The following is a 19,969-nucleotide window of genomic DNA, read 5'->3' as shown; positions in this document are numbered from 1 at the left end:
GTGTGTCAGCTCGAAAAGCTTTGGGTTTTAATATATTTATGATATGCATATAATATTAAAATGTGTATTGAAGTTCTGTACCCCCTAAAGTCTCTTCGAAGTATAAAAAACGCAACAGTAAAGAATACGTTTCGGAATTTCAACGCAGCATCAGTAAATGAAGTGTCATCTAAATACCACAGTTATTGAACGATCGATGCCTACTATTTCGTGAAATTCTTTTATCTGCTGTTTGAATATAGCGAGTTTTTGAGGAAAATGATCAGCGTCAAAATGTTTTGCACACTTCCAACTTTAGTTTGAGACCACATGCATCAGGTTTAGAGCACTGTTCCTCTTTGATTGTTCTTTGATAGTGACAGCAACCTCATTTACCTCATTTTCTCGAGGCGCTCCTGACGCAGTCCAATGCGGTTGCTAAGACAATGTTATTGAACGTGGAAAATAGTGTTGAATATTTGTTTTCTAATCAACGTTAGTAGACACGAAAATAATATGCAGTGAAAATGAAATTATGTTCTTATGTTGCCTATAGCATATTGTTAGTTCGACATTTTCATAACGCATGCTTCACGCATCTCCGCAGTATTGTCAGATTGGTATCTCACACATTACTCCATTATAGCGGTTTTTGGAGACATTTGATAAACCCAACGGCGTGGTGCTGCCCCATCTGGCCGACAATACCAGGTACTTGTATGGTAAAACATATCGTGGGTAACCAAGTTGCCACTTAAATGCGCTTCATTTTCTTCCTTTCCCGATCTATACAGCAGCGTCGAAGTCTGATAAAATAAGAAAATATTGATATATAGAGCATAATACAATTACTATTAAATATGCACTTTCCAGGTTAAATGATTTATCACTCTGGATATGTGTCGCCAAATACACCATCCTGACTTTATTTATTTACACTCAATGATAGGAAGACCATGACTTACAGAATCTTGTCAAAATAGTGGGAAGTGCATAGAATATCAGCTAATGGGGGAATAAAGTTGGATCAATATAGCATTCTGAAAACAAGGAACGGACTGTAATTCACAGCGAGTAATAAACCTACGAAATAGAACATAAAGTGCTTTTATGAATCGAAATGCTTATTCGCCAGTCGGTCACGCGATATGCTATCCAGCCATGTACTGTGGATAATAAAGAGGCCAATATAACATTCTAATAAGTGCTTCCTAACCTTTTCTTCTGTCGTGAGCCACTAATAGTCTCAGGTGGATGCGTGGACCCCCAACCTTCCAAATCATGAAGCTGATAACTAAAATAGTCACCACATCCCTCACGACCTCTTACTGCCATTTGGTCGGGAAGTTGCCTAAGAGGCTACCTGATGCTTAAGAATAAATATGGACGTCAGGCAAATATCAGGACGATGATGTTATAAACGACAGGGTCGTTTTATGGCTGTGCTTTAAACATGGTCCTTTGACCTCTTTGAGCGATGATTCCCAACTTAGACTTTTATGGCCGCATACGTCTTCAAACTAGCCTTGTATGGCTCTCATCGAACCTGGATAATCCAACAAAAATAGGCCTATAATATTAGGGTTACCATATGTTGGAAATCTGAAAGGAGGACACTTTTTGAAAATTTCCAGTCTCGACGCGACTCTAGAAATACCCACTTTCTGTGAATTTTCCGTTGGTATACTAAAATAAATGTCACCTTTCTGCCCGTCAGACCGTTACTCGAGTGCTGCGTTTATCAATGCTAAAATATCCGATATAGAATCCATAGAAATCTGTGACGATTGACCGTGCCTTTAAATTAGAGAATAAGTCAATGTCACGTTCGACATTCTTGTTAGTGTTGCTACTTGTTGGTACATGCTTTCAAGTTATACCTAAATTGTTCATGCGACTCCAACATACGTAATCTGAAGCTTGAAATGCGGCCCCCTGATTACGAAAAGTTGGGAGCCACTGGCTTAGAGATATTTTGCTAGTCCGCGAACGCCAACGCCGAAAATGTCACTGGACCCCAGAGCCTGCATGCTCTGAACACAGAATCCAAGTCCCTGTTTCATTCAAAATTTGGGCCATAAGAATTTTGCCGATGTGAATTATTTTCACAGGTGCTCAAAGTAGTCAAAAAATCTACTCAAGTAAAAAAGGAATTGGCTTGATCAAATATACTCAAGTATGTAAGTTAGTAATTGTGTTAACAGTCATAAAAAGTTCACATGGATTGTCAAAAGCTGTAAATTTAGCTACGCAGAAGCTGCAAAGAACTTGATTCATGTTGATGCATCACCGGAGGTATAGCATTTCGACAGCATAAGCATTAGAACGCATAATAGGATGCAAGTGATAGTTTTCCTATGTCAGTGGTTCTCAAAGTATGGTTCGCAAACCGAAGGTTATAATTTTGGGCCGTGACGGCAATGTTTGAAGCATGTTTCTATGAATGCAGTAGTTTATTACAATTCATGTAAAATTATTTGCGAAATTTTGACACCATGTGGTAATCGCGTTCGAAAGAGTTCATTACCGCTGGCAGAAATTCCTATTTACCGCATTGTTATGTAATGCCGCCCCTGGTATTTTAAATGGGTCGCCTTAAAAACATGTTGGATACAACTGCTCCAAGCAGGCACTGAATGACTGCGAAGTACTGGAAGAACAACGATTCTGGCGAAATGCACAGTAATCATGGGAAATCAATCGAAATTTAAAATTGAATATATTGGATACGCCGAACGGAAAATGGCAAATTCCTAGCAATACCATCCTTAGCATTATGCTAATTAGTTATCGATTTGCATACGATATCGGTTGGCAGACAGTAGGGAACGAGCAACAATGTCGTAAAATGAACCGCAGTTTATCATTGAAATGTAAAGGCTATATGAGTGCATGGCAACATAAATTTACGCAAGTACCGAGCGTTTATATTCCATTCCAATCCATATGTCCACGATCAGCCAACTATTGTGTACATTCCCGAAAACAAAGCCGTACAAATCGTTTTGTTGATGTCGATCATGGATTTCAGCCAATGAAGATCCGGATTGCGCACATTTTGCAACTGCGTCTTCGTAAGACATATCCGGTATTCGTGATATATAAGGAATAGTGAAACATGTACTAGAATGAATCCAACCTCCGTGTCGTCTGCATTCAGCTTCTGTGACGAATCCAATAAAATTAAACATTTATGTATAGGCGATTTGAATTGAGCAAATGAGCATATTAGAATGTTTGACTTAACCCAGTGGTTCTCAACCGGGGGTCTGTGAAGCATTTTCAGGGGGTCCGTGAAGCCTCTCTAAATTTACAAAACAGAAAATAGATGACAACCTAAGTTGTACTTTTTTAAACTAGGAAAATCGCGAGGCAGTCCCGCTTCATTACTTGTAAAATTCCAGAAGTCACATCAACAGAATGGCCGTCTGAGAGGAAATAGATGAAAACAGAAAATAGATGATAACCTAATTTGTACTTTTTTAAACTAGGTAATTTGCGAGACAGTATCGCTTCATTACTAGTTAAACTCCAGAACTCACATCGACAGAATTGCCGTCTGAAAGGAAATATTCTACTCTGCAGACACATTTTAATTGCTTAAAGGGGCACTGCGCTCAAAATATCATGTGGTCTCAAATTGAAGGGCAAAACGAAAAATGATTTTTGGCACGATGTTTTCATCGCTGCATTTGCTCGACGCGATAAGGCAGTCACGCAAAGAACAAACTTAAGACATATTTCCTCCATGACATCGGCTGGCAACTATCTAAAGTTCGCTCTCTGCGTGACTGCCTTATCGCGTCGAGCAAGTGCGACGATGAAGTCATCGTGCCATGTAACGGGTTAAGCATCCGCGGCAGCTGATGAGCGTGAAGGTCCCGTGGAAATTTCAATAAATTGCAGCTCCATTACGCTAGCGTCCTGAAGAAAATGGATGCGGTCAACAATTTTTTTTCGTTTTGCCGTTCACTTTGAGACCATATCATTTTTTGAGCGCAGTGCCCCTTTAATTACCAATAGCCTACTGTTACACATATTTTGCTGTTTTGAGATATTTTGTTGGGGATTGTGGATAAAATAAAAAGTTGGATCAGTAACGTCAATCACGGTGACTTCAAAATGTTTAGAAAAATCCATTTTCTCCTGTGATATACATAACCATTTTCCATGATAACTTCAAGATAAGCTGCTTGATCGAAATGACCAGGCTTATATGTTCATTCAAAAATTTGTTTGGTGATTTTGGTGCCATATTTGTTGCGATCATACCTAAATGCAGGGTTGTTATGACTCGAGTCATGATTTTCTGATGACTCGACTTGACTCGGCTCATTTTCTCAAAATACGGAAATGACTCGACTCGAGTCAATCTGTATGTGTATGTATAAGGGGTTTTATGGTGCTCGACTACTAGGGTCTTGTGCAACAGGCCTGAGAGGGAGCCATAGTTGGATCAGATATGTCTACACAAAACAACAAATTCTACGACCGCAATAACCATGTGCGGATCAGTCAACAGACATTCCAAGGGAAATCTCACACTGCTACGTTCGGCAACGTTTTTTTTTTAAATATTGTCGCTGGTGCTCTTATCGAGGACACGTCAGTAGAAAATGTTCGACAGTTTCAGGTACGCTGCACGTTTCGCAGAGACCACTGCCGTAACAACCCATGCGTTGGAGGTGTGAGTTTAATTTACAGTGTCCAGTTTGCAGTCGCAATATAATTGCTGATTCCCTCTGCGTATTGTCTCGACATTGACTCCAGTCATTGCGCATGACTCAAAGCAAATCATATGACTCGAGACTCAGACGGCCATGACCGACAGTTCGTTGTAATTTCGGAGAATAGTAAAGTAACCACACTATTGGGATTTCGTCTATTGGTACTGGCACTTGAAAATACGAGCAGAAACGGCTAAATGTGAGGAAAATTAGTATATTGTAAATGCGAACAGTTCGATATCAGCAAACAGAGTTATAAAAGTTGGTTTAAATACTTTAACTGGAAGCTGAGCAGTCAACACAATGACTTGGACTTGAGTTATAATACCATGACTCGGATTCGACCCTCTGCTCGCTCATTTGGACTCGGACTTGACTCGGTGCTGAATTGAAACTTACTTGACTTGACTTGAGTAAAACTATAAAAGTGAGATTGACTTGTGACTTGGCGCCTTGTGACTTGCTTCCAACCCTGCCCAAATGTGTGGTCGGAAGCGTTATTATGACATTCGCCACCACCTATCTTTGTGGAAATGGATTTCCGGCACTCGTTCATATCTAATCGAAGGGGAGGATTGGCAAGAGACGACCACGTATTTCATGAAATGCAGTTGCAAAAATCACTTTGAAATAATAGAAGTCTGTCCAATTTCTTTACATAAATAGTATGATGTTATTTTCAAGAAAAGTCATTTCGCCGCTGATTATCACTAGCCTACAGATATTATTTGCACAAGACAGATGCCGATTGCACGATGATTGAACCAAATTTGAACTAAAATTGCGGGGGTCCGCGGGGTTCATGACGGTCCAAAAGAGGTACGCAAAGACAAAAAGGTTGAGAACCACAGACTAAACCAGAGGTCTCAAACACGCAGCCCGCGGCCCGCATGCGGCCCGCGACGACATTTTATATTTTTAATAATTTGACAATTATATAAGTGTCACATATATCTTTTCAGGTTATAAAGTCAAAATTCCCTCTTAAATTGCTCCGAAAGCCTGAAACTATTCATCATACTTCACTATCACATCTATTGCAAGCGCTACCATGCAGGGGAAGATTCACTATTTCGCCACATTTCAAATACATGATGACAAAACCTGACCCTTAGACGATTCGTGACTGAAATTTGTGAGTTAGAATTGGACGCGACCTTTCTTAGAATTACTGAGAATCGGGCTAACTCGATGGCAAAATTAAAATGACTTGAGTTGACACAGAGTGACTCGGAATGCCGTAAATTTAATAGAACCATGGACCCAACAAACTAATCGCGTATCAGGGGAATAGTAATAGATCAGAAGGTCGCAGCTTGGTATATCGCCAACTAAGCAAGTAGCCTAGTTATGGCAACCATGGGCAATATGTTAGTTACATCTTTGGTCGCTAAACCATGGTTATCAAGCCCACTTCAAGGTACCGACCGATGGTGGTACGCTCCGACGATGTAATAACAATGGCCCGTTCAGCGTTCCGACATTTCAATCACTAAGACACATTCATTAATATATTTATATTATATTTGTATTTTTTTCTTCTCCTGTATTTGAAGATATTTGCCCATGAGATTAATAGCCTACATATAAGAAGTAGGTTAGATGTGGTACCGATGGATCAAAAATTGGAAAATGATCGCTGGCCCCATGATGTTCAACCAAAAACAGCAGATCTTTTGCTGACTCAGCACTTCGATACAAGCTCTACCTATCGCGCACATATACATAAATATCCGTCTTTAAAAAAATATTTATGGAAGTTTAAAATTTGTTGCTCGAACGTATCATCGGTCCCCACCCGGTGGGTCCAATGGCACACGACCCGGGTACCTATGACACATATACCCTAAAAACTCAGATGTGACAACTTCTTTTGCTCAGTATTATAATCTAAGCTACAGCAAGCCAAAGAAGAATGATTGGTCGCAACCGGCAAAAAATAGAATAAATATGAACTCAAATGTTGTCATAAAATCACGTTTCGATTTAGGGTCGAACTTATAAATATGAGGGTACATACATATTGCCCGAAAATCGACAGTGTGACTCCCAAACACCTCGTTATAGCGATAAAACATCATATGCAATTATTACATAAAGATTTTCTGTACGTAGACATGTTTCATCTGTTTCGTGATTAGTATGCTCGATTATTTTGCATGATTGTGCTATTGTATCATCGGTCCCCACCCTACGAATTTTACACATGAATCGAAAAAAATTCGACTCAAGGAAGGTACTGCAATAATATTAGGTGCCATTGTATAGCCTGATACAAGCCCTACTCTTCACAATAAAAATGATTGCTGGTTTGTTCATGTTGAAGGATACAAAGAAAAATGTATATGTCGATCTAAATTTAGTTTTCACCCCCAAAACAAAAAATATCTGTGAGAGACCTCATAGCTCGCGCACGTCGAATTTTTTTGTATGCGAGGAAAGATTTTGCAAGCATGCAATTGTCGACAAGTTCACGGAGTGTAATGATGGAATTATCATAGAAAATTTTCAAAGTATTTTCGGTCCCAGTGATCCATCGGTACCACATCTCCCCTACACCCGAATCCTGGATTGGAATAACAATGCTCATCCTGAAATGTTTTGATATCAGATCAGTCTCTATTATCAATCTGTTAAATTCAAAATATTCATAGTAGCTGCTATGAATATAACGCGATAGCTTTTATGATGGCATCATACATTTGTCCGCCCATATGGTGTCTATATCTTATAATTAATATATACTATATCAAGTACAACAACAATTCTATTCAAATAGTTATAAATGTGATGATTTTCTTCGTGCCAGGCCTAAATTGATACAAGAGTAAATCACGTTTTGACGATGTGTGTTTACTGTCAGTCTGCTGGATCGGCTCACTTTCAACAGGACAAATCATTCCCACGAAATAAGGCCTACTTGGAAAGACATAAAATACCCATATAATTGCTGCGGCCCGCGGCGTCGTCAAAACGGGAAAACTGGCCCGCGAGCACATTTGAGTTTGAGACCTCTGGACTAAACCATTAATAAATAAAATAATGAAAATAGAATCCATTTCCATGAGAGCAAGACAAAGCTTGTGATAATGTTAACATTCATATTGGGGTAAATCCAGGGCTTCGTTGATTCGATTCCGAAACGAGGATTAGGTTTCAAGTCGAGTATGTGTTCGAGTATATCATTCATTGTTACGTATGACAATATGAATGGCGTGATAATTTCAAATATGTCCCTTTTTTGCAACCATAAAGTAATTAGGCCAGGAATACATCACGCACTGAATATATTGTGATATAATTTTGAGCGCGATCATTGCAATTTATTGCAATGTTGCGACTTCACGGAAATTTCGTTTCCACTAATGTGCGTACCCTTATGCTATGTTTCAGATGACGTGATACAACTATATATCCGAGGTTTCAAGGCGGGAAGCATATGTATGGAAACCATAATTTTCGTTTATAATGAAACTGTTTGTGAATAGGCGTATAATTCCAGCAATCGAAAAATTAGTCATTCACTAATCTACTCGAAACATCACACTCGAATTCTATTGGAAACCATTATGCTGCACTCCTGAATATAAATGAGGCCGATGATGGTGGACGTAACCGCTACGCGAGTTTAACTGATGAGAGTTACTACATAGTCTGTTGAAGTTCAAGGATTAGTTCTACTAGAAGTATACTGTCTTCTACTTACTATGGAGGATAATTGATTAGCGTTATTATGGTCTTCAGTACTACGTAGCCTTCAATGATAAGCAGTCTAGAGTTGTGGGGACTGGTCTAGTGTGGTAAATTCGCATTTTCGCAAATTTCCATGTCTCTTGCTCCCCCCTCACAAGTGTGCCTTGTGTGCAAGGTCTTTCAGGCATGTGCAGATTTCGTGTCAGACTTTCCATCAAACATATTTCAGGCATACGCCTTTTCAAAACAGTTTTAAGAACATAATTACTCGTCGTTTGATATCGAGCACATCCATCTGAGTGAAATGATGTTTGCAAGTGTTAAGACATAGTTTGCTGTGTTTTGCCGTTTAGTTGCGTACACTTTATTTAATATCATTTTTAAAATGGTCCGCAATTCGAAAGAGTTTGATGAAGTTGAATGATGAAGTTAGATGAATAAATAAAGATTGGAAAACTCAACTCGAAATTATCGTACATAAATTATAAATTTAGTAATCTAAGAGTTCATCGGTATCAAAATTAAGTTTCGACGTATACAAAATCAAGCTGTAATTCAAATTTCACCTGCCGCTGCAACTGTCGTTGCTGTTGTTGCTACAGTTTCATTTCTTTTCAGCTCGGCTAACAACAGTGTTGGGATCAAGTCACTACCTTCGAGTCACGAGTCATTTCGAGTCATTGCACATTTTGACTCGAGTCAAGTCAAGTCAATCGATTTTCAAAGGTGACTCGAGTCAAGTCAAGTCACTCGATTTTTGGAGGTGACTCGAGTCAAGTCAAGTCAAGTCAAGTCAAGTCACGAGTCAAGTCACATTTCAAGTCAAGTTGCCCTTTCGAAGTATGTATGAGGCATGAATACGTCATTGCAATTTGCTAGCTGTCTGAATTACAGTTCGAGTGGTCATTGATTCCGAACCGATGAACGAATATAGAGTTAAATATAAGCGCAAGAAGGTGCTGTATCGGTCACATATGCGTAGAACTGGTAAACTACGTAATTGCATAGTCTCAGTTTAAAGTTACCAGCCAAAATAGAGAATAGAGAATCGGAACGATAATGATGCAATACATTGTAGCCTACCCAGTTACAAATAGATATGATACTATTGGAGCCTGCGACAATGGTTGAGGACTACATAAACTATATTCGACTTGAATTTCAATAAAACAAGAGGTTTGGTTATGGTAAGAACAGATAACAGATATGTACATTTTTCTATTCTATTACTTTACTGCCTGAGTTACGACAACGTATACTGTAAGCTTCTATCATTTCGTTTGCGGTCAATTTATTTGTGAGAGAACAATCGAGGCTCAGTGAAACGCACGGTCATTGAATGATTGGTCGCTTTCAAGGGTTACACAAGCGTTTAGCGAACAATTTGAACATATGCAAGATACTGTGATTTTTATCGACACTGATTACTTGATGACTTGAAATTGACTCGTGAATTTTGCTCCGAGTCACGAGTCAATCCACATTTCTGATACGCCGAGTCAAGTCAAGTCAAGTCATTTTAGCAAAGTGACTCGAGTCAAGTCAAGTCATGCGAAAAAGGTGACTCGAGTCTGACTCGAGTCAAGTCATGACTCGAGTCATCCCAACACTGGCTAACAATAGCTTCATCTCGGCTACCAATTGTTTCATCTCGGATAACATTGGATGCATCGCATTCCACTCTGAAATTTCTAGTTGAAATGATCACTTAGGCTAAACCAGGGGTGGGCAAACTACGGCTCGCGGGCCGCATGCGGCCCTCAACTACGTTCTGTGCGGCCCGCGAGCGTTTCAAGATTGATAAAATTCGCACTAAAAATCGAATTAATGCAAGGATATGATTAAACTTTTTCTTAGTATATTTCACCATGATAATTCTAAGGCAGGTATTCTCAAACTAGGGGGGCGTAAAAGCATCTGAAGCGGGGCGCGAAGCTGATCTCAACTGATTCTTTTTCATTCTGCGCGCGATTTACGTCCAATTCATAGTTATTTCTCTCTATTTACTCTGAATTTCTTATTTAATAATCTCTCATCAACAGCAGTAACTTTTCATGCTATCAAACTATCCGTTAGGTTTGCTAACATCCTGGTTGCGTTTTGTGATATGGCAATAAGGGGGAGGGAGGGGGCGAAATCATCATACCATCATACGGGGGCGTGGCTTAAAAAGTTTGAGAACCACTGGTAGCTTATTGCATGCTGCAAAATCAGTCTGCAATCAACCAAGATGATTTGACGCGCTGTGATGGACAGAACAGTAAAATGTTCACTGACGGCATGGACTTGTGTTTACAAATTTGTGAATAATTCACCATCAAGTTGGAGAACGAATTAGCCCGAGCCAAAGAGAACTACTGCTGCAGCAATTTCTACGTTCGACATCGTCCCCAGACACACTGTTTGTTTTTAAGGGAACTTTGATCACTATCACTTGTAAATACGAATAGCATACACACCATCTTTTAGTAGAGAATCAAGTCCGTTACTACACGATTCATGAAGGAGTCGCACTAGGTTATGATTGTGACGTTCGCAAACATTACTATCAGTTTTATCGTGTCTCAGCCCATGTGATCAAATTCATGGGTAGTGCTGATGAAGATCATGACTCAGCTCCGGGTTAGTTCCAAGTGGGTGCATTGTTATTGATTACTTTGTTGAGGCACGTTCTCATTTCGTGTCCCCGGGACAGCATTATCGCTCCTTAATTCATAAACGAAATGACAAAATACACTCGTGAGATATTTTGGCAAAACATTTCGCGGAGACACATGTTCGCCAAAACCTCATGCATCTTTGTGAGTCCTGGAGCGAATATGTAGTGATGGTGTGAACGTGAGGATCACGTCCGCGTTCTGTGTGTGAACCTCAGAAATTCAGAGACTCACATTAACAAACGAATCGTAGTAGGTTCTACACTGGGAACCCTATTCATATGACACAATATTTTACCCCATTATAATATCTTTCGTTGAAATCCTTTCTATTTAAAGTTCGACCACTTTGTGTATGGCGCTGGCAGCGCGAAACGAAATTAAGCTATAAACGAGCATGCACCTTTCCCTTTCCAAACATTTTTATTCTTTGTTGGGAAATTTTGCTCCTAATATTCAGCCTTTCGTTTATGAATATTTTACAACCCTCTGATATGGGCTTAACCCGCAATAACTATGAATGATTGACATCAACGAAGTTGATACAGAGAATGGATGCATGTCTAATGTAACTAATCTTCAGGCGTACGAGATCATATCCTAATTTGATTTGTTTATTGTAGCATGAAAACCAAATCCGCTCGATTGATGTGTTAGATACTGTATAACTTAATTTTGCGGTAATATCTGTAGCATGTATAGAAACCGGCATTTGTCAGATGTCTTGGAAAAGAAGGTCAAAACGATCATAGAGAGTATAGCAGTGTTGGGATCAAGTCACTACCTTCGAGTCACGAGTCATCTCGAGTCATTGCAGATTTTGACTCGAGTCAAGTGAAGTCAATCGATTTTCAAAGGTGACTCGAGTCAAGTCAAGTCACTGGTTTTTTGGAGGTGACTCGAGTCAAGTCGAGTCAAGTCAAGTCAAGTCACGAGTCAAGTCACAATTCAAGTCAAATTGAATTTTTGAAGTACGAGTGATGGTTCAAAGTCAAAAGTCAGTATATTTTGCTAGCTGTGTGAAAGACAGATTACTTGATCATTTATCTTGAATGAAATAACGAATATCAAGTTAAATATGGATGCGAAAAGACGTATCCCTCACGCAACGCACACATAGAACTGTCAGTTATCATCAGCCAGAATATAGAACCTAATGCGAAGCTTCGAGAAGTTGAAACAAATTGATATGATACAATAGCCTACACATCTACCTACCCGTCTACACATCCCTGAGAATATAAATGCACAAACTATATTCGACCGATTTAAATCATACAAGAGGGTTGGTGAATGTGAGCATTGCGCAACATAAGCATTTGGCCGTCTAAGAAACAGAGACACATTGCTATTTAGATTAATCTTCTATTACTACTTCGACGACGTAAGCTGTGATCGTTGAGTTTGCGGTCAATTTATTTGTGACGTAACAATGGAGGATCCATGTAACGAGAACCAGTGAATGACTGGTTGCTCTCACAAGTGACACCGGCGTATTTCGAACAATCTTAGCATACACAAGATACAGTGATTTAATCGACAACGTTTACTTGATGACTTGAAATTGACTCGTAAATTTTTCTTCGAGTCACGAGTCAATGCACATTTTTGAAGCTCCGAGTCAAGTCAAGTCTAGTCATTTTTGCAAAGTGACTCGAGTCAAGTCAAGTCATACGAAAAAGTTGACTCGAGTCTGACTCGAGTCAAGTCATGACTCGAGTCATCCCAACACTGGAGTATAGTCACATTAGAGCTCGCTTCCTAATAATACGCTTTCCAACTTGTGTTCTGTGTGTCGAGATAGCGTAGTGGTATAAACCGCTGCTGCAATACCATTGGGTTGCGGGTCTGAGTCGAACCGAGGTCGTTTACAGTCTTCCTAACTAAGTGTTGGAGGCAGGGCATGGTATGGCATGGAACGACAATTTTCCATACTCCATACTTGCCTTACTCTCTCGATACCATACTTGCAATTTTCCATACCATACCAACATTGTTCCATACCATACTTGATACATATTCTATATACTTTCAAATACTTCAATATCATAAGTATAGTACCTTTTCTAGCACCAATATTATTGATATTACGGATGTAATTTTTGCTTAAACTAGCCATGATGCGAATCTAATTCCTGGTTTTACAGAGTTTGTTTTGGTGAGGTTTAGTTCACGGTGGTGAGGGGCCGTGTACGTCTACTTTGCAGCTTCCGCGAGCAAAATGAGATAGTCAGCAGGTTGTTATCTAGGACAGTCCATAAAAGGGACGGGTAACCTGCGGCCCGCGACGAGATTCTGTCCGGCTCGCGGACAGTTTCCCGCCTTACATGAAAATGTGGCCCGCGGCCCCAGTCTGCCGCGATTCCCCACTACTTGCCAAAACGTCAAATTTTAGTGACTGTATGTTATTATATAGGTGTACGCACATTGCGCAGCGTGCGAGAGTGGAGCTTACGCGTAAGTTCGTCGAAGCGAGAAGACTTGCATTATCGGCATTTACGATGTACTCAACCCCAATGAATTGAAATCTTGGTAAATTTTGGGTACCGGGCTTATCAAACGCTTTGAAATCTTAGTGAAGGATTTCACCGTGATTTAGTTGATCAGAGAGAAGCAGACATGGCGGCGCCTGTATGACAATGCTGTTCTCAAATCCACATTGTATTGTCATTATCGGCGAGAAATGGCTCCGAAGTGACATATTGCTGTCGACAAAATACATTCATTAAATACGATTTATTCGTTGTATATATGCTCGAATAATGTATCCATTCAGCAATCCGGCCCGCTGACTGGAGAAGTTGCCGCCCCTGCTCCATAAGAATATAATCGCATTTCCGGTACATTGGCATGACGCACATGCAAGTTTGAAGTAAATACTCGCAAAATAATTTATAATATAGGCGCACCCATAAAATATCCCAGCTACAGGCGATCAATACTGCAGCGATCTGCGTGAATATTAGTACAGTATTTGGTTGAGGTTAGCGTGGCGAGAATTTCAAACTATATTTACCCCACTCCCTGATCTATAATCCTAATGTGAGATCGTTTCGAATGTGACCTATAAGATATCTCGCTATGTATAAATGTGCGGACAATATTTTATAAGAAATGTAATTATCAATCACATTGAGCAATTAGTAGTACGTTGCATCATGCATGATTGCTTGTAAGCTGTCGTCACTCAAAGAATGAGGTATTTGGAGTAGCCCACATTACCAATTATTGCGTCACACGATAGACTTTGCTCGAAGACGTCGTGTCTAGACTCAATAGAATGTCGGATCAACATTACTGTTGTCATTATTACATCACAAAATCATGTCATTCCAAGCGCTCCTAAAACCGTTGCACAATGCACAAGCGTGTATTGAGAGAGGATTAAAAATTATTAGTAATATATTGCAATTACTAAAATTATTGACGAAACTCAGTCTTCAACTTGAGATTACCACCCTATGGGGGCCGAAGACCAACGTTTGGGCTGGGCCGCTGGGGGACGAATTGGTCCTGGTTCCATCTACAACCCACGCTAACATGATATATAAGCCCATGGCGGCAGGTCCCAATGTTGAATAAAAAATTATGAAATAACGATAGGCGCCCGTCTCAAGTTAGAGTCATGTGATAAGACGAAGTGAACATAAAATTCTGCCTTCAACTTAATACAGATATTGTACTGCAAGCTGCCGTTACGAGAAACAGCAAAAAGGGCTCGGTTATGATATATATAGTACCAGCTGTTGATTTTTACTGCTTCGTTGTGGAAACGGCAATGTTTTAATTGACCAGTTCAAATCTTTGACTGGTGTACGTACGTACTGGATCGGCCTACTGCTCGCCAAGCAGCAATGGTCAAACTGCGTTTAAGCGTTTAAGCGTTTAACCAAATATCAACTTCAACACACAAGTCACTATTTTAAACTAGGCAGAGCGGAGATAAATTATACTGCTGTGAGGTAGTGGCATTTGGAACGTGTTTATAACCTAATATACAGCACGACGGGTGTTCTTACAATCACACTAATGTACGACGTACGTATATCGAATTTCTATTTACTGTGGATACTTCTTACACAATGACGCGCAAAGTTAATAGACTGCTTCTTACGCAATAATGAGCAGTGGCATTGAAAATCAGACGTTTGTGCTATCATGAACCTGGTATAATATATTTTTCTTGTTCACGAATGTTTAGTTTATGTCATAGTCCTTGTAGAAATAAAAAATAATCGTTCTTTCACAGAAAAATCGATTAGATATGCGAAGTAGTCGAGTAGTCGATTACGATTACGATTACTTCGGAATTTTTTCGAATGTAATCGATTGCGATTACGATTACTTGAAAATGCTGTAATCGTCATAATCGATTACGATTACCCCATGCCTGATCTCCACCATCGCACCCACTCAAACATCATTTCTGCAATATGTCTCACTTGTTTGGAAGATTATATTGCGCACTCTTACGCATCATGTATATAGGCATGGTTGCCCTACCGTCCTTATTTTTAAGATTTGTCCTTATTTTGAAGGGTCACGTCTTAGAAAACTCAACTGTCCTTATTTCTAAGAAATGTCCTTATTTTTGACTTGCGTCCTTATTTTGTCTTATTTTCAACCACTACAGAACTTCGATCGTTTTCCTCTGGTATCTGTGTTGCATAATATTCTAAAATTATGCTTTTGCGTCGAGATTTTCTGACATCATAAATGAAAGGAACTCTCGTGACGTACACAACATAAGATTTGACTTTCAAGTGGCGAAGCTAGGGCAGGGAGTGGTGGTATAGCAGTTTCCTCTGTACCAAGCTACCGCAGCGGACGTGATTTAGCAGTAAACAGCAGTACCATGCAGGTTCCTGCTGTTTAGTCTACAGCAGAATAAGCTGTGGGGAAGGCCACATTTATTGCGCAGTGAAAAAAAGGCGCAGTGCAGTCGACACTTGGGTTAAAAAGTGGTAAAGCCATGCATAAATCATTGATAAATTTATTCAAATTATATTGCACATATAGTTTTATCTACAAGTAAGGCTAAATCTGATCAGTCAAAATGAGCAGGCGCAAAAACATTTTTCGTGACGATTATGAGAGAGAATAAATTCAAATGTGAGTGTTTCGCACATTGCAATATCTGCAATTGTGACATTAACCTGGAGGCCATAGGAAAGACCACTATTTCAACCAGTGGCGGCTCGTGACAATATCGGGTGGTGGGGCAAGGGCTGCAAGCGACTTTTTATCAAGATGACGTCACAATGGCGTTTTCCAACGTGAACAAGTAACTTAATGATGGTACGGTAACATGAATTTCCCGGCAACAGTGATTTTAACGTATGTGCCACGAGAGGTCCGCTGGTGAGCTGTGACTTGAAGTGTGGTAACTGCGTAAACGGCGTACGGAACAAAGATTCAACACGGTTCATGTTCGCATTAGACCTGACTAATTATCTGCAGAAATGGAAATGACTATAACTCGAGAGATAGCGTAAGCCTAATTGGAAAGGTCAACGAATTCGGACAGATACGCAATTGTTATCTCATAGATTGGGCCTGTCCTATTGAATCCAAAACATCATTGTAAAGGACTAAGAATAGCAGCCTCGGAAATTTGGTCTCGGTACAGCATAAGAGATTTTGGCCTTGAAACTGGAGACTGTAACACGACACATACGTTTTTATTACTGTCTTATAGGTCTGCTGCGAAATCGCCTTTGAAAAATATATTACCGAATAAATACGTGGATGAAAGCCCTAGACTTGGTACACTGTTACATGACATTATCGAGAAGTGGCCTCATGGCCCTTTTCGGTATGGTACACTGTCAAAATTAATGCGAACAGACCAACACCGAATTTTGCGTAAAATTTACTGAGGAATAGGCTGATCAAGTGACGGGGGGGGGGGGTTGTACGCAAATGGCTTGAAGGCCACAATTTCACGGTGAAATCGACATTTGAGAATATACGATCAAAGTAAATATTTGAATGCAAACTGAGAATGATATCATCATCTCACTTAACGTTACCGCAGATACACCGGCTTTTGCGTGAAATCCGCAATGTGTTGTAGGCTAAAGTGTCAGATCGGAGCACATCTTTACCATACTCGACCTTGATAACGAAATTACTGCCCTAATCATTGAGTGTCAACCTTGAGACTTGGCACAGCGTTCGATACTAAAATCAAGACATACCGTGCAAAAGCTTATGACGGATCTAGGTAAGGAGCATCGTTAAAATCAATAGAGACCAATACCGGCTTTGCGTATAATCTGTTAGCGATAAATGACGAGTCAGCTCTCACTCGAATTAGGAAACGAAATTACCACTAACACAGTTCAGTGACAAACTTAAAACTTGGTACAGCGTTCGATACTAACATTAAGACTTACCGTGCCAAATGTCATAACCGATCTCAGTATTGAACACCGTCAAAACCAATGGATACCAATACCGGCTTTTGAGTAAAATCTGTTTGCGATACATGACGGATCAGCACACACTCAACTTCGGAAACGGAATTACTACCCTAAACTCTAAGTAGAAACCCTGAAACTTGGGGCAGTGTTAAATACCACCATCACGACATGACATAACAAGTTTCAAGAGTTTTCATGGTGTGAAACCCCATTAAAATCAACCTATACCAGCAAAGGTCGACTAAACGCATATGACGGTAACAGAGTTCAGCTATAGATACGATTGTTACATCACACCTTAAGGACACAGAGCTATCGTGCCCCGGCTGCTCGGTAATTTTATGAATAGGAGAGAGTAAATCACCGTTTCTTTATTGTGCGCGTTTTTGAGAGAATAGACAGTGGAAGCTTGTTATGAGCGCTACCGGGGCAAGCCCCGGCTAGGCATTCGCAAAGCGAAAACACAGAAGAGAATTCGATTTTCGCATAGACTTCGCTATATATGGGCATTTACAAGCGAAAGGACAAGAAGTATACGATTTTCGCTGTGATTTCGGTTTATATAGATAGGTGTGCGTCTATAAATGGTAAAGAATTGTTATTGAACAGAATTTTAGGTGGGGCAATGCCCCAGTTGCCCTATAGGACGAGCCGCCACTGATTTCAACTCATATTGATACCCAAAACACAAGAAGTGTGTCATAACGATTAATTCGAGCCAGTCGATGAATTTTTCACAAGTCGATCAGCACCAACGATCACAGATTACAAGGCAGCTGCTGCTGATGGTACCTGGGCATTCCATACTATCAAACACAAGCAATCATTCCTCGCCAACGATTGCACATCGCAATTGTTCAAAGCAATATTCCCCGATTCCAACATCACAAAGAACTTTGCTTCGGCCAGGACCAAGACTACAAGCATTGTTACTGGACTTCTTGCTCCATACGCTCAAAAGCGATTTTGTCTAAACTTGGTGTACGGCCTTTCTCATCTTGGTTGACGCCTCTAATCACGAGGTGAAGAAGTTTGGTGTATCACCCTACGGTGGCCCAAGACCAACGTTTTTTTTGGGGGGTGGGGGGTGGGGGGTGCTGACGAAGTGCTGTTTAGGCACTGAGTAAAGGTAAATCTAGACCTGAGCTGTCGTGAGACTCATGAAGCACTTTCTAATAACAAGGAGTTGCTGGAGCAGATTGTTTCTGGCGAAAAGTATGGAATGCCTTATGCCACGGCTCGTATAATTACAAACTATGTACAAAACGCTTTTTAATGCTAATCTAATTTTCGACTGTCCTTATTTTTTGGTCCATGTCGATGGCAACCCTGTATATAGGCCATAGGGTGTACTCCGACCACGAGTCGACTCGTCTAGGACCCAAACGGGCTGATACCGAACCTTCGCGCCCTGTGCAAAAGTTACAGAGAGTTGAGACATGCAATGTACCACATACAAAAAAAATATAGTGTCAGAAAAAAATCGTTCTACACATAGTTACAATAACTTATGATATTATGCTTGGTTTTTGGTAAAATACGAAATAATACCATGTTCCGTATAATGGGCAAATAGAGGGATGCAACGACAGAGAAGGAGATGCTATGAAATAAGAGATTTGCACAATACCTGCTTGCATGCTTTGAAGTTGCCGTTTCATATCTTCATATTTCATGTTGACTGAGTTGTCTAGCGGGGATGTCTTAACACAAGTAATGGGATATTCATTAGTATTCAGTGTTTGCCATGGATGTACCGGATCGCATTTGGCCAACTGACAGCCTGGTCGTGCTTTGCAGATGATTTGCTCTTGGTCATTGGCCGATGTCATCGCCCATAAGCATGCTGCGAATATTATACTCTTGATCTGCATTTCATTCAAACGCCACCGCAGAATATCGAATTCGTACCGATGAGGAGATCAAGTGTAATGCTATCACTGCAGAACAATTTCATCAACATATTAAACGTTATAAATATCTCATCAATTAATCACGGTTACGTTGTCGCGATAGTATAAATAAGCGAGTACCATGGCGTGGACCATTAAAATATATGCAAGCTTGGACATTTCAAATCATGCCAAGATGTTATTACTTTATCCACCTCTTCGTTGTACAGTGGATTGCTCTATAATCAAGACGATAAATACTATAATTATTGATCACATGATGACCAGTGATTTCCTGTATGAGACGCCACAGATTCTCAGGCGTGGATTTTGCAAAATCACTATACACTATATAAATTATTGAAAATAAGGCATGTAGTCCAGTGCACACTGCACACGTCATAATTGGGCGGCTATGTCTGCATAAAATATTTTGGCTTCGTTTAAAATCAACTCATAAACAAGAAATCATAAACTCATTGTCCTCTATTTGCGTTACACTTCAACTAATATACTTCTCAGGCTTTGCTGTGAACAAGATATGCAGGTGGGTAGTCAATCTATTTGGAAGCCATAAATTAAGCTGTCGTTTTGCA

General features: G+C 40.0%; 2 protein-coding genes across 2 annotated transcripts in view; both read right to left on the bottom strand.

Moving 5' to 3' along the window:
• LOC145437984 (uncharacterized) overlaps window positions 1-19,969 on the bottom strand; it is a gene marked incomplete at its 5' end in the record, with an annotated part of 459,138 nt that overhangs the window by 304,905 nt on the left and 134,264 nt on the right. The window lies entirely within an intron of this gene.
• On the bottom strand, window positions 532-19,426 carry LOC145438081 (uncharacterized). The gene is made up of 5 exons (XM_080315477.1): window positions 19,112-19,426; window positions 10,008-10,081; window positions 8,966-9,017; window positions 2,898-3,142; window positions 532-785 (listed from the first exon to the last, which is right to left on the bottom strand). Exons 1-5 carry the CDS (start codon window positions 19,353-19,355, stop codon window positions 612-614), a joined length of 789 nt encoding a protein of 262 aa, XP_080171603.1. The 5' UTR covers window positions 19,356-19,426; the 3' UTR covers window positions 532-611.

The sequence above is a fragment of the Botryllus schlosseri genome, chromosome 4 (genome assembly GCF_051294905.1).
Source record: "Botryllus schlosseri isolate E-star chromosome 4, Bs_hap1, whole genome shotgun sequence".
NCBI classification, from domain to species: domain Eukaryota; kingdom Metazoa; phylum Chordata; class Ascidiacea; order Stolidobranchia; family Styelidae; genus Botryllus; species Botryllus schlosseri.
Note: the sequence above shows the minus strand (reverse complement) of the source record. Positions and strands in the feature narration are given on the sequence as shown.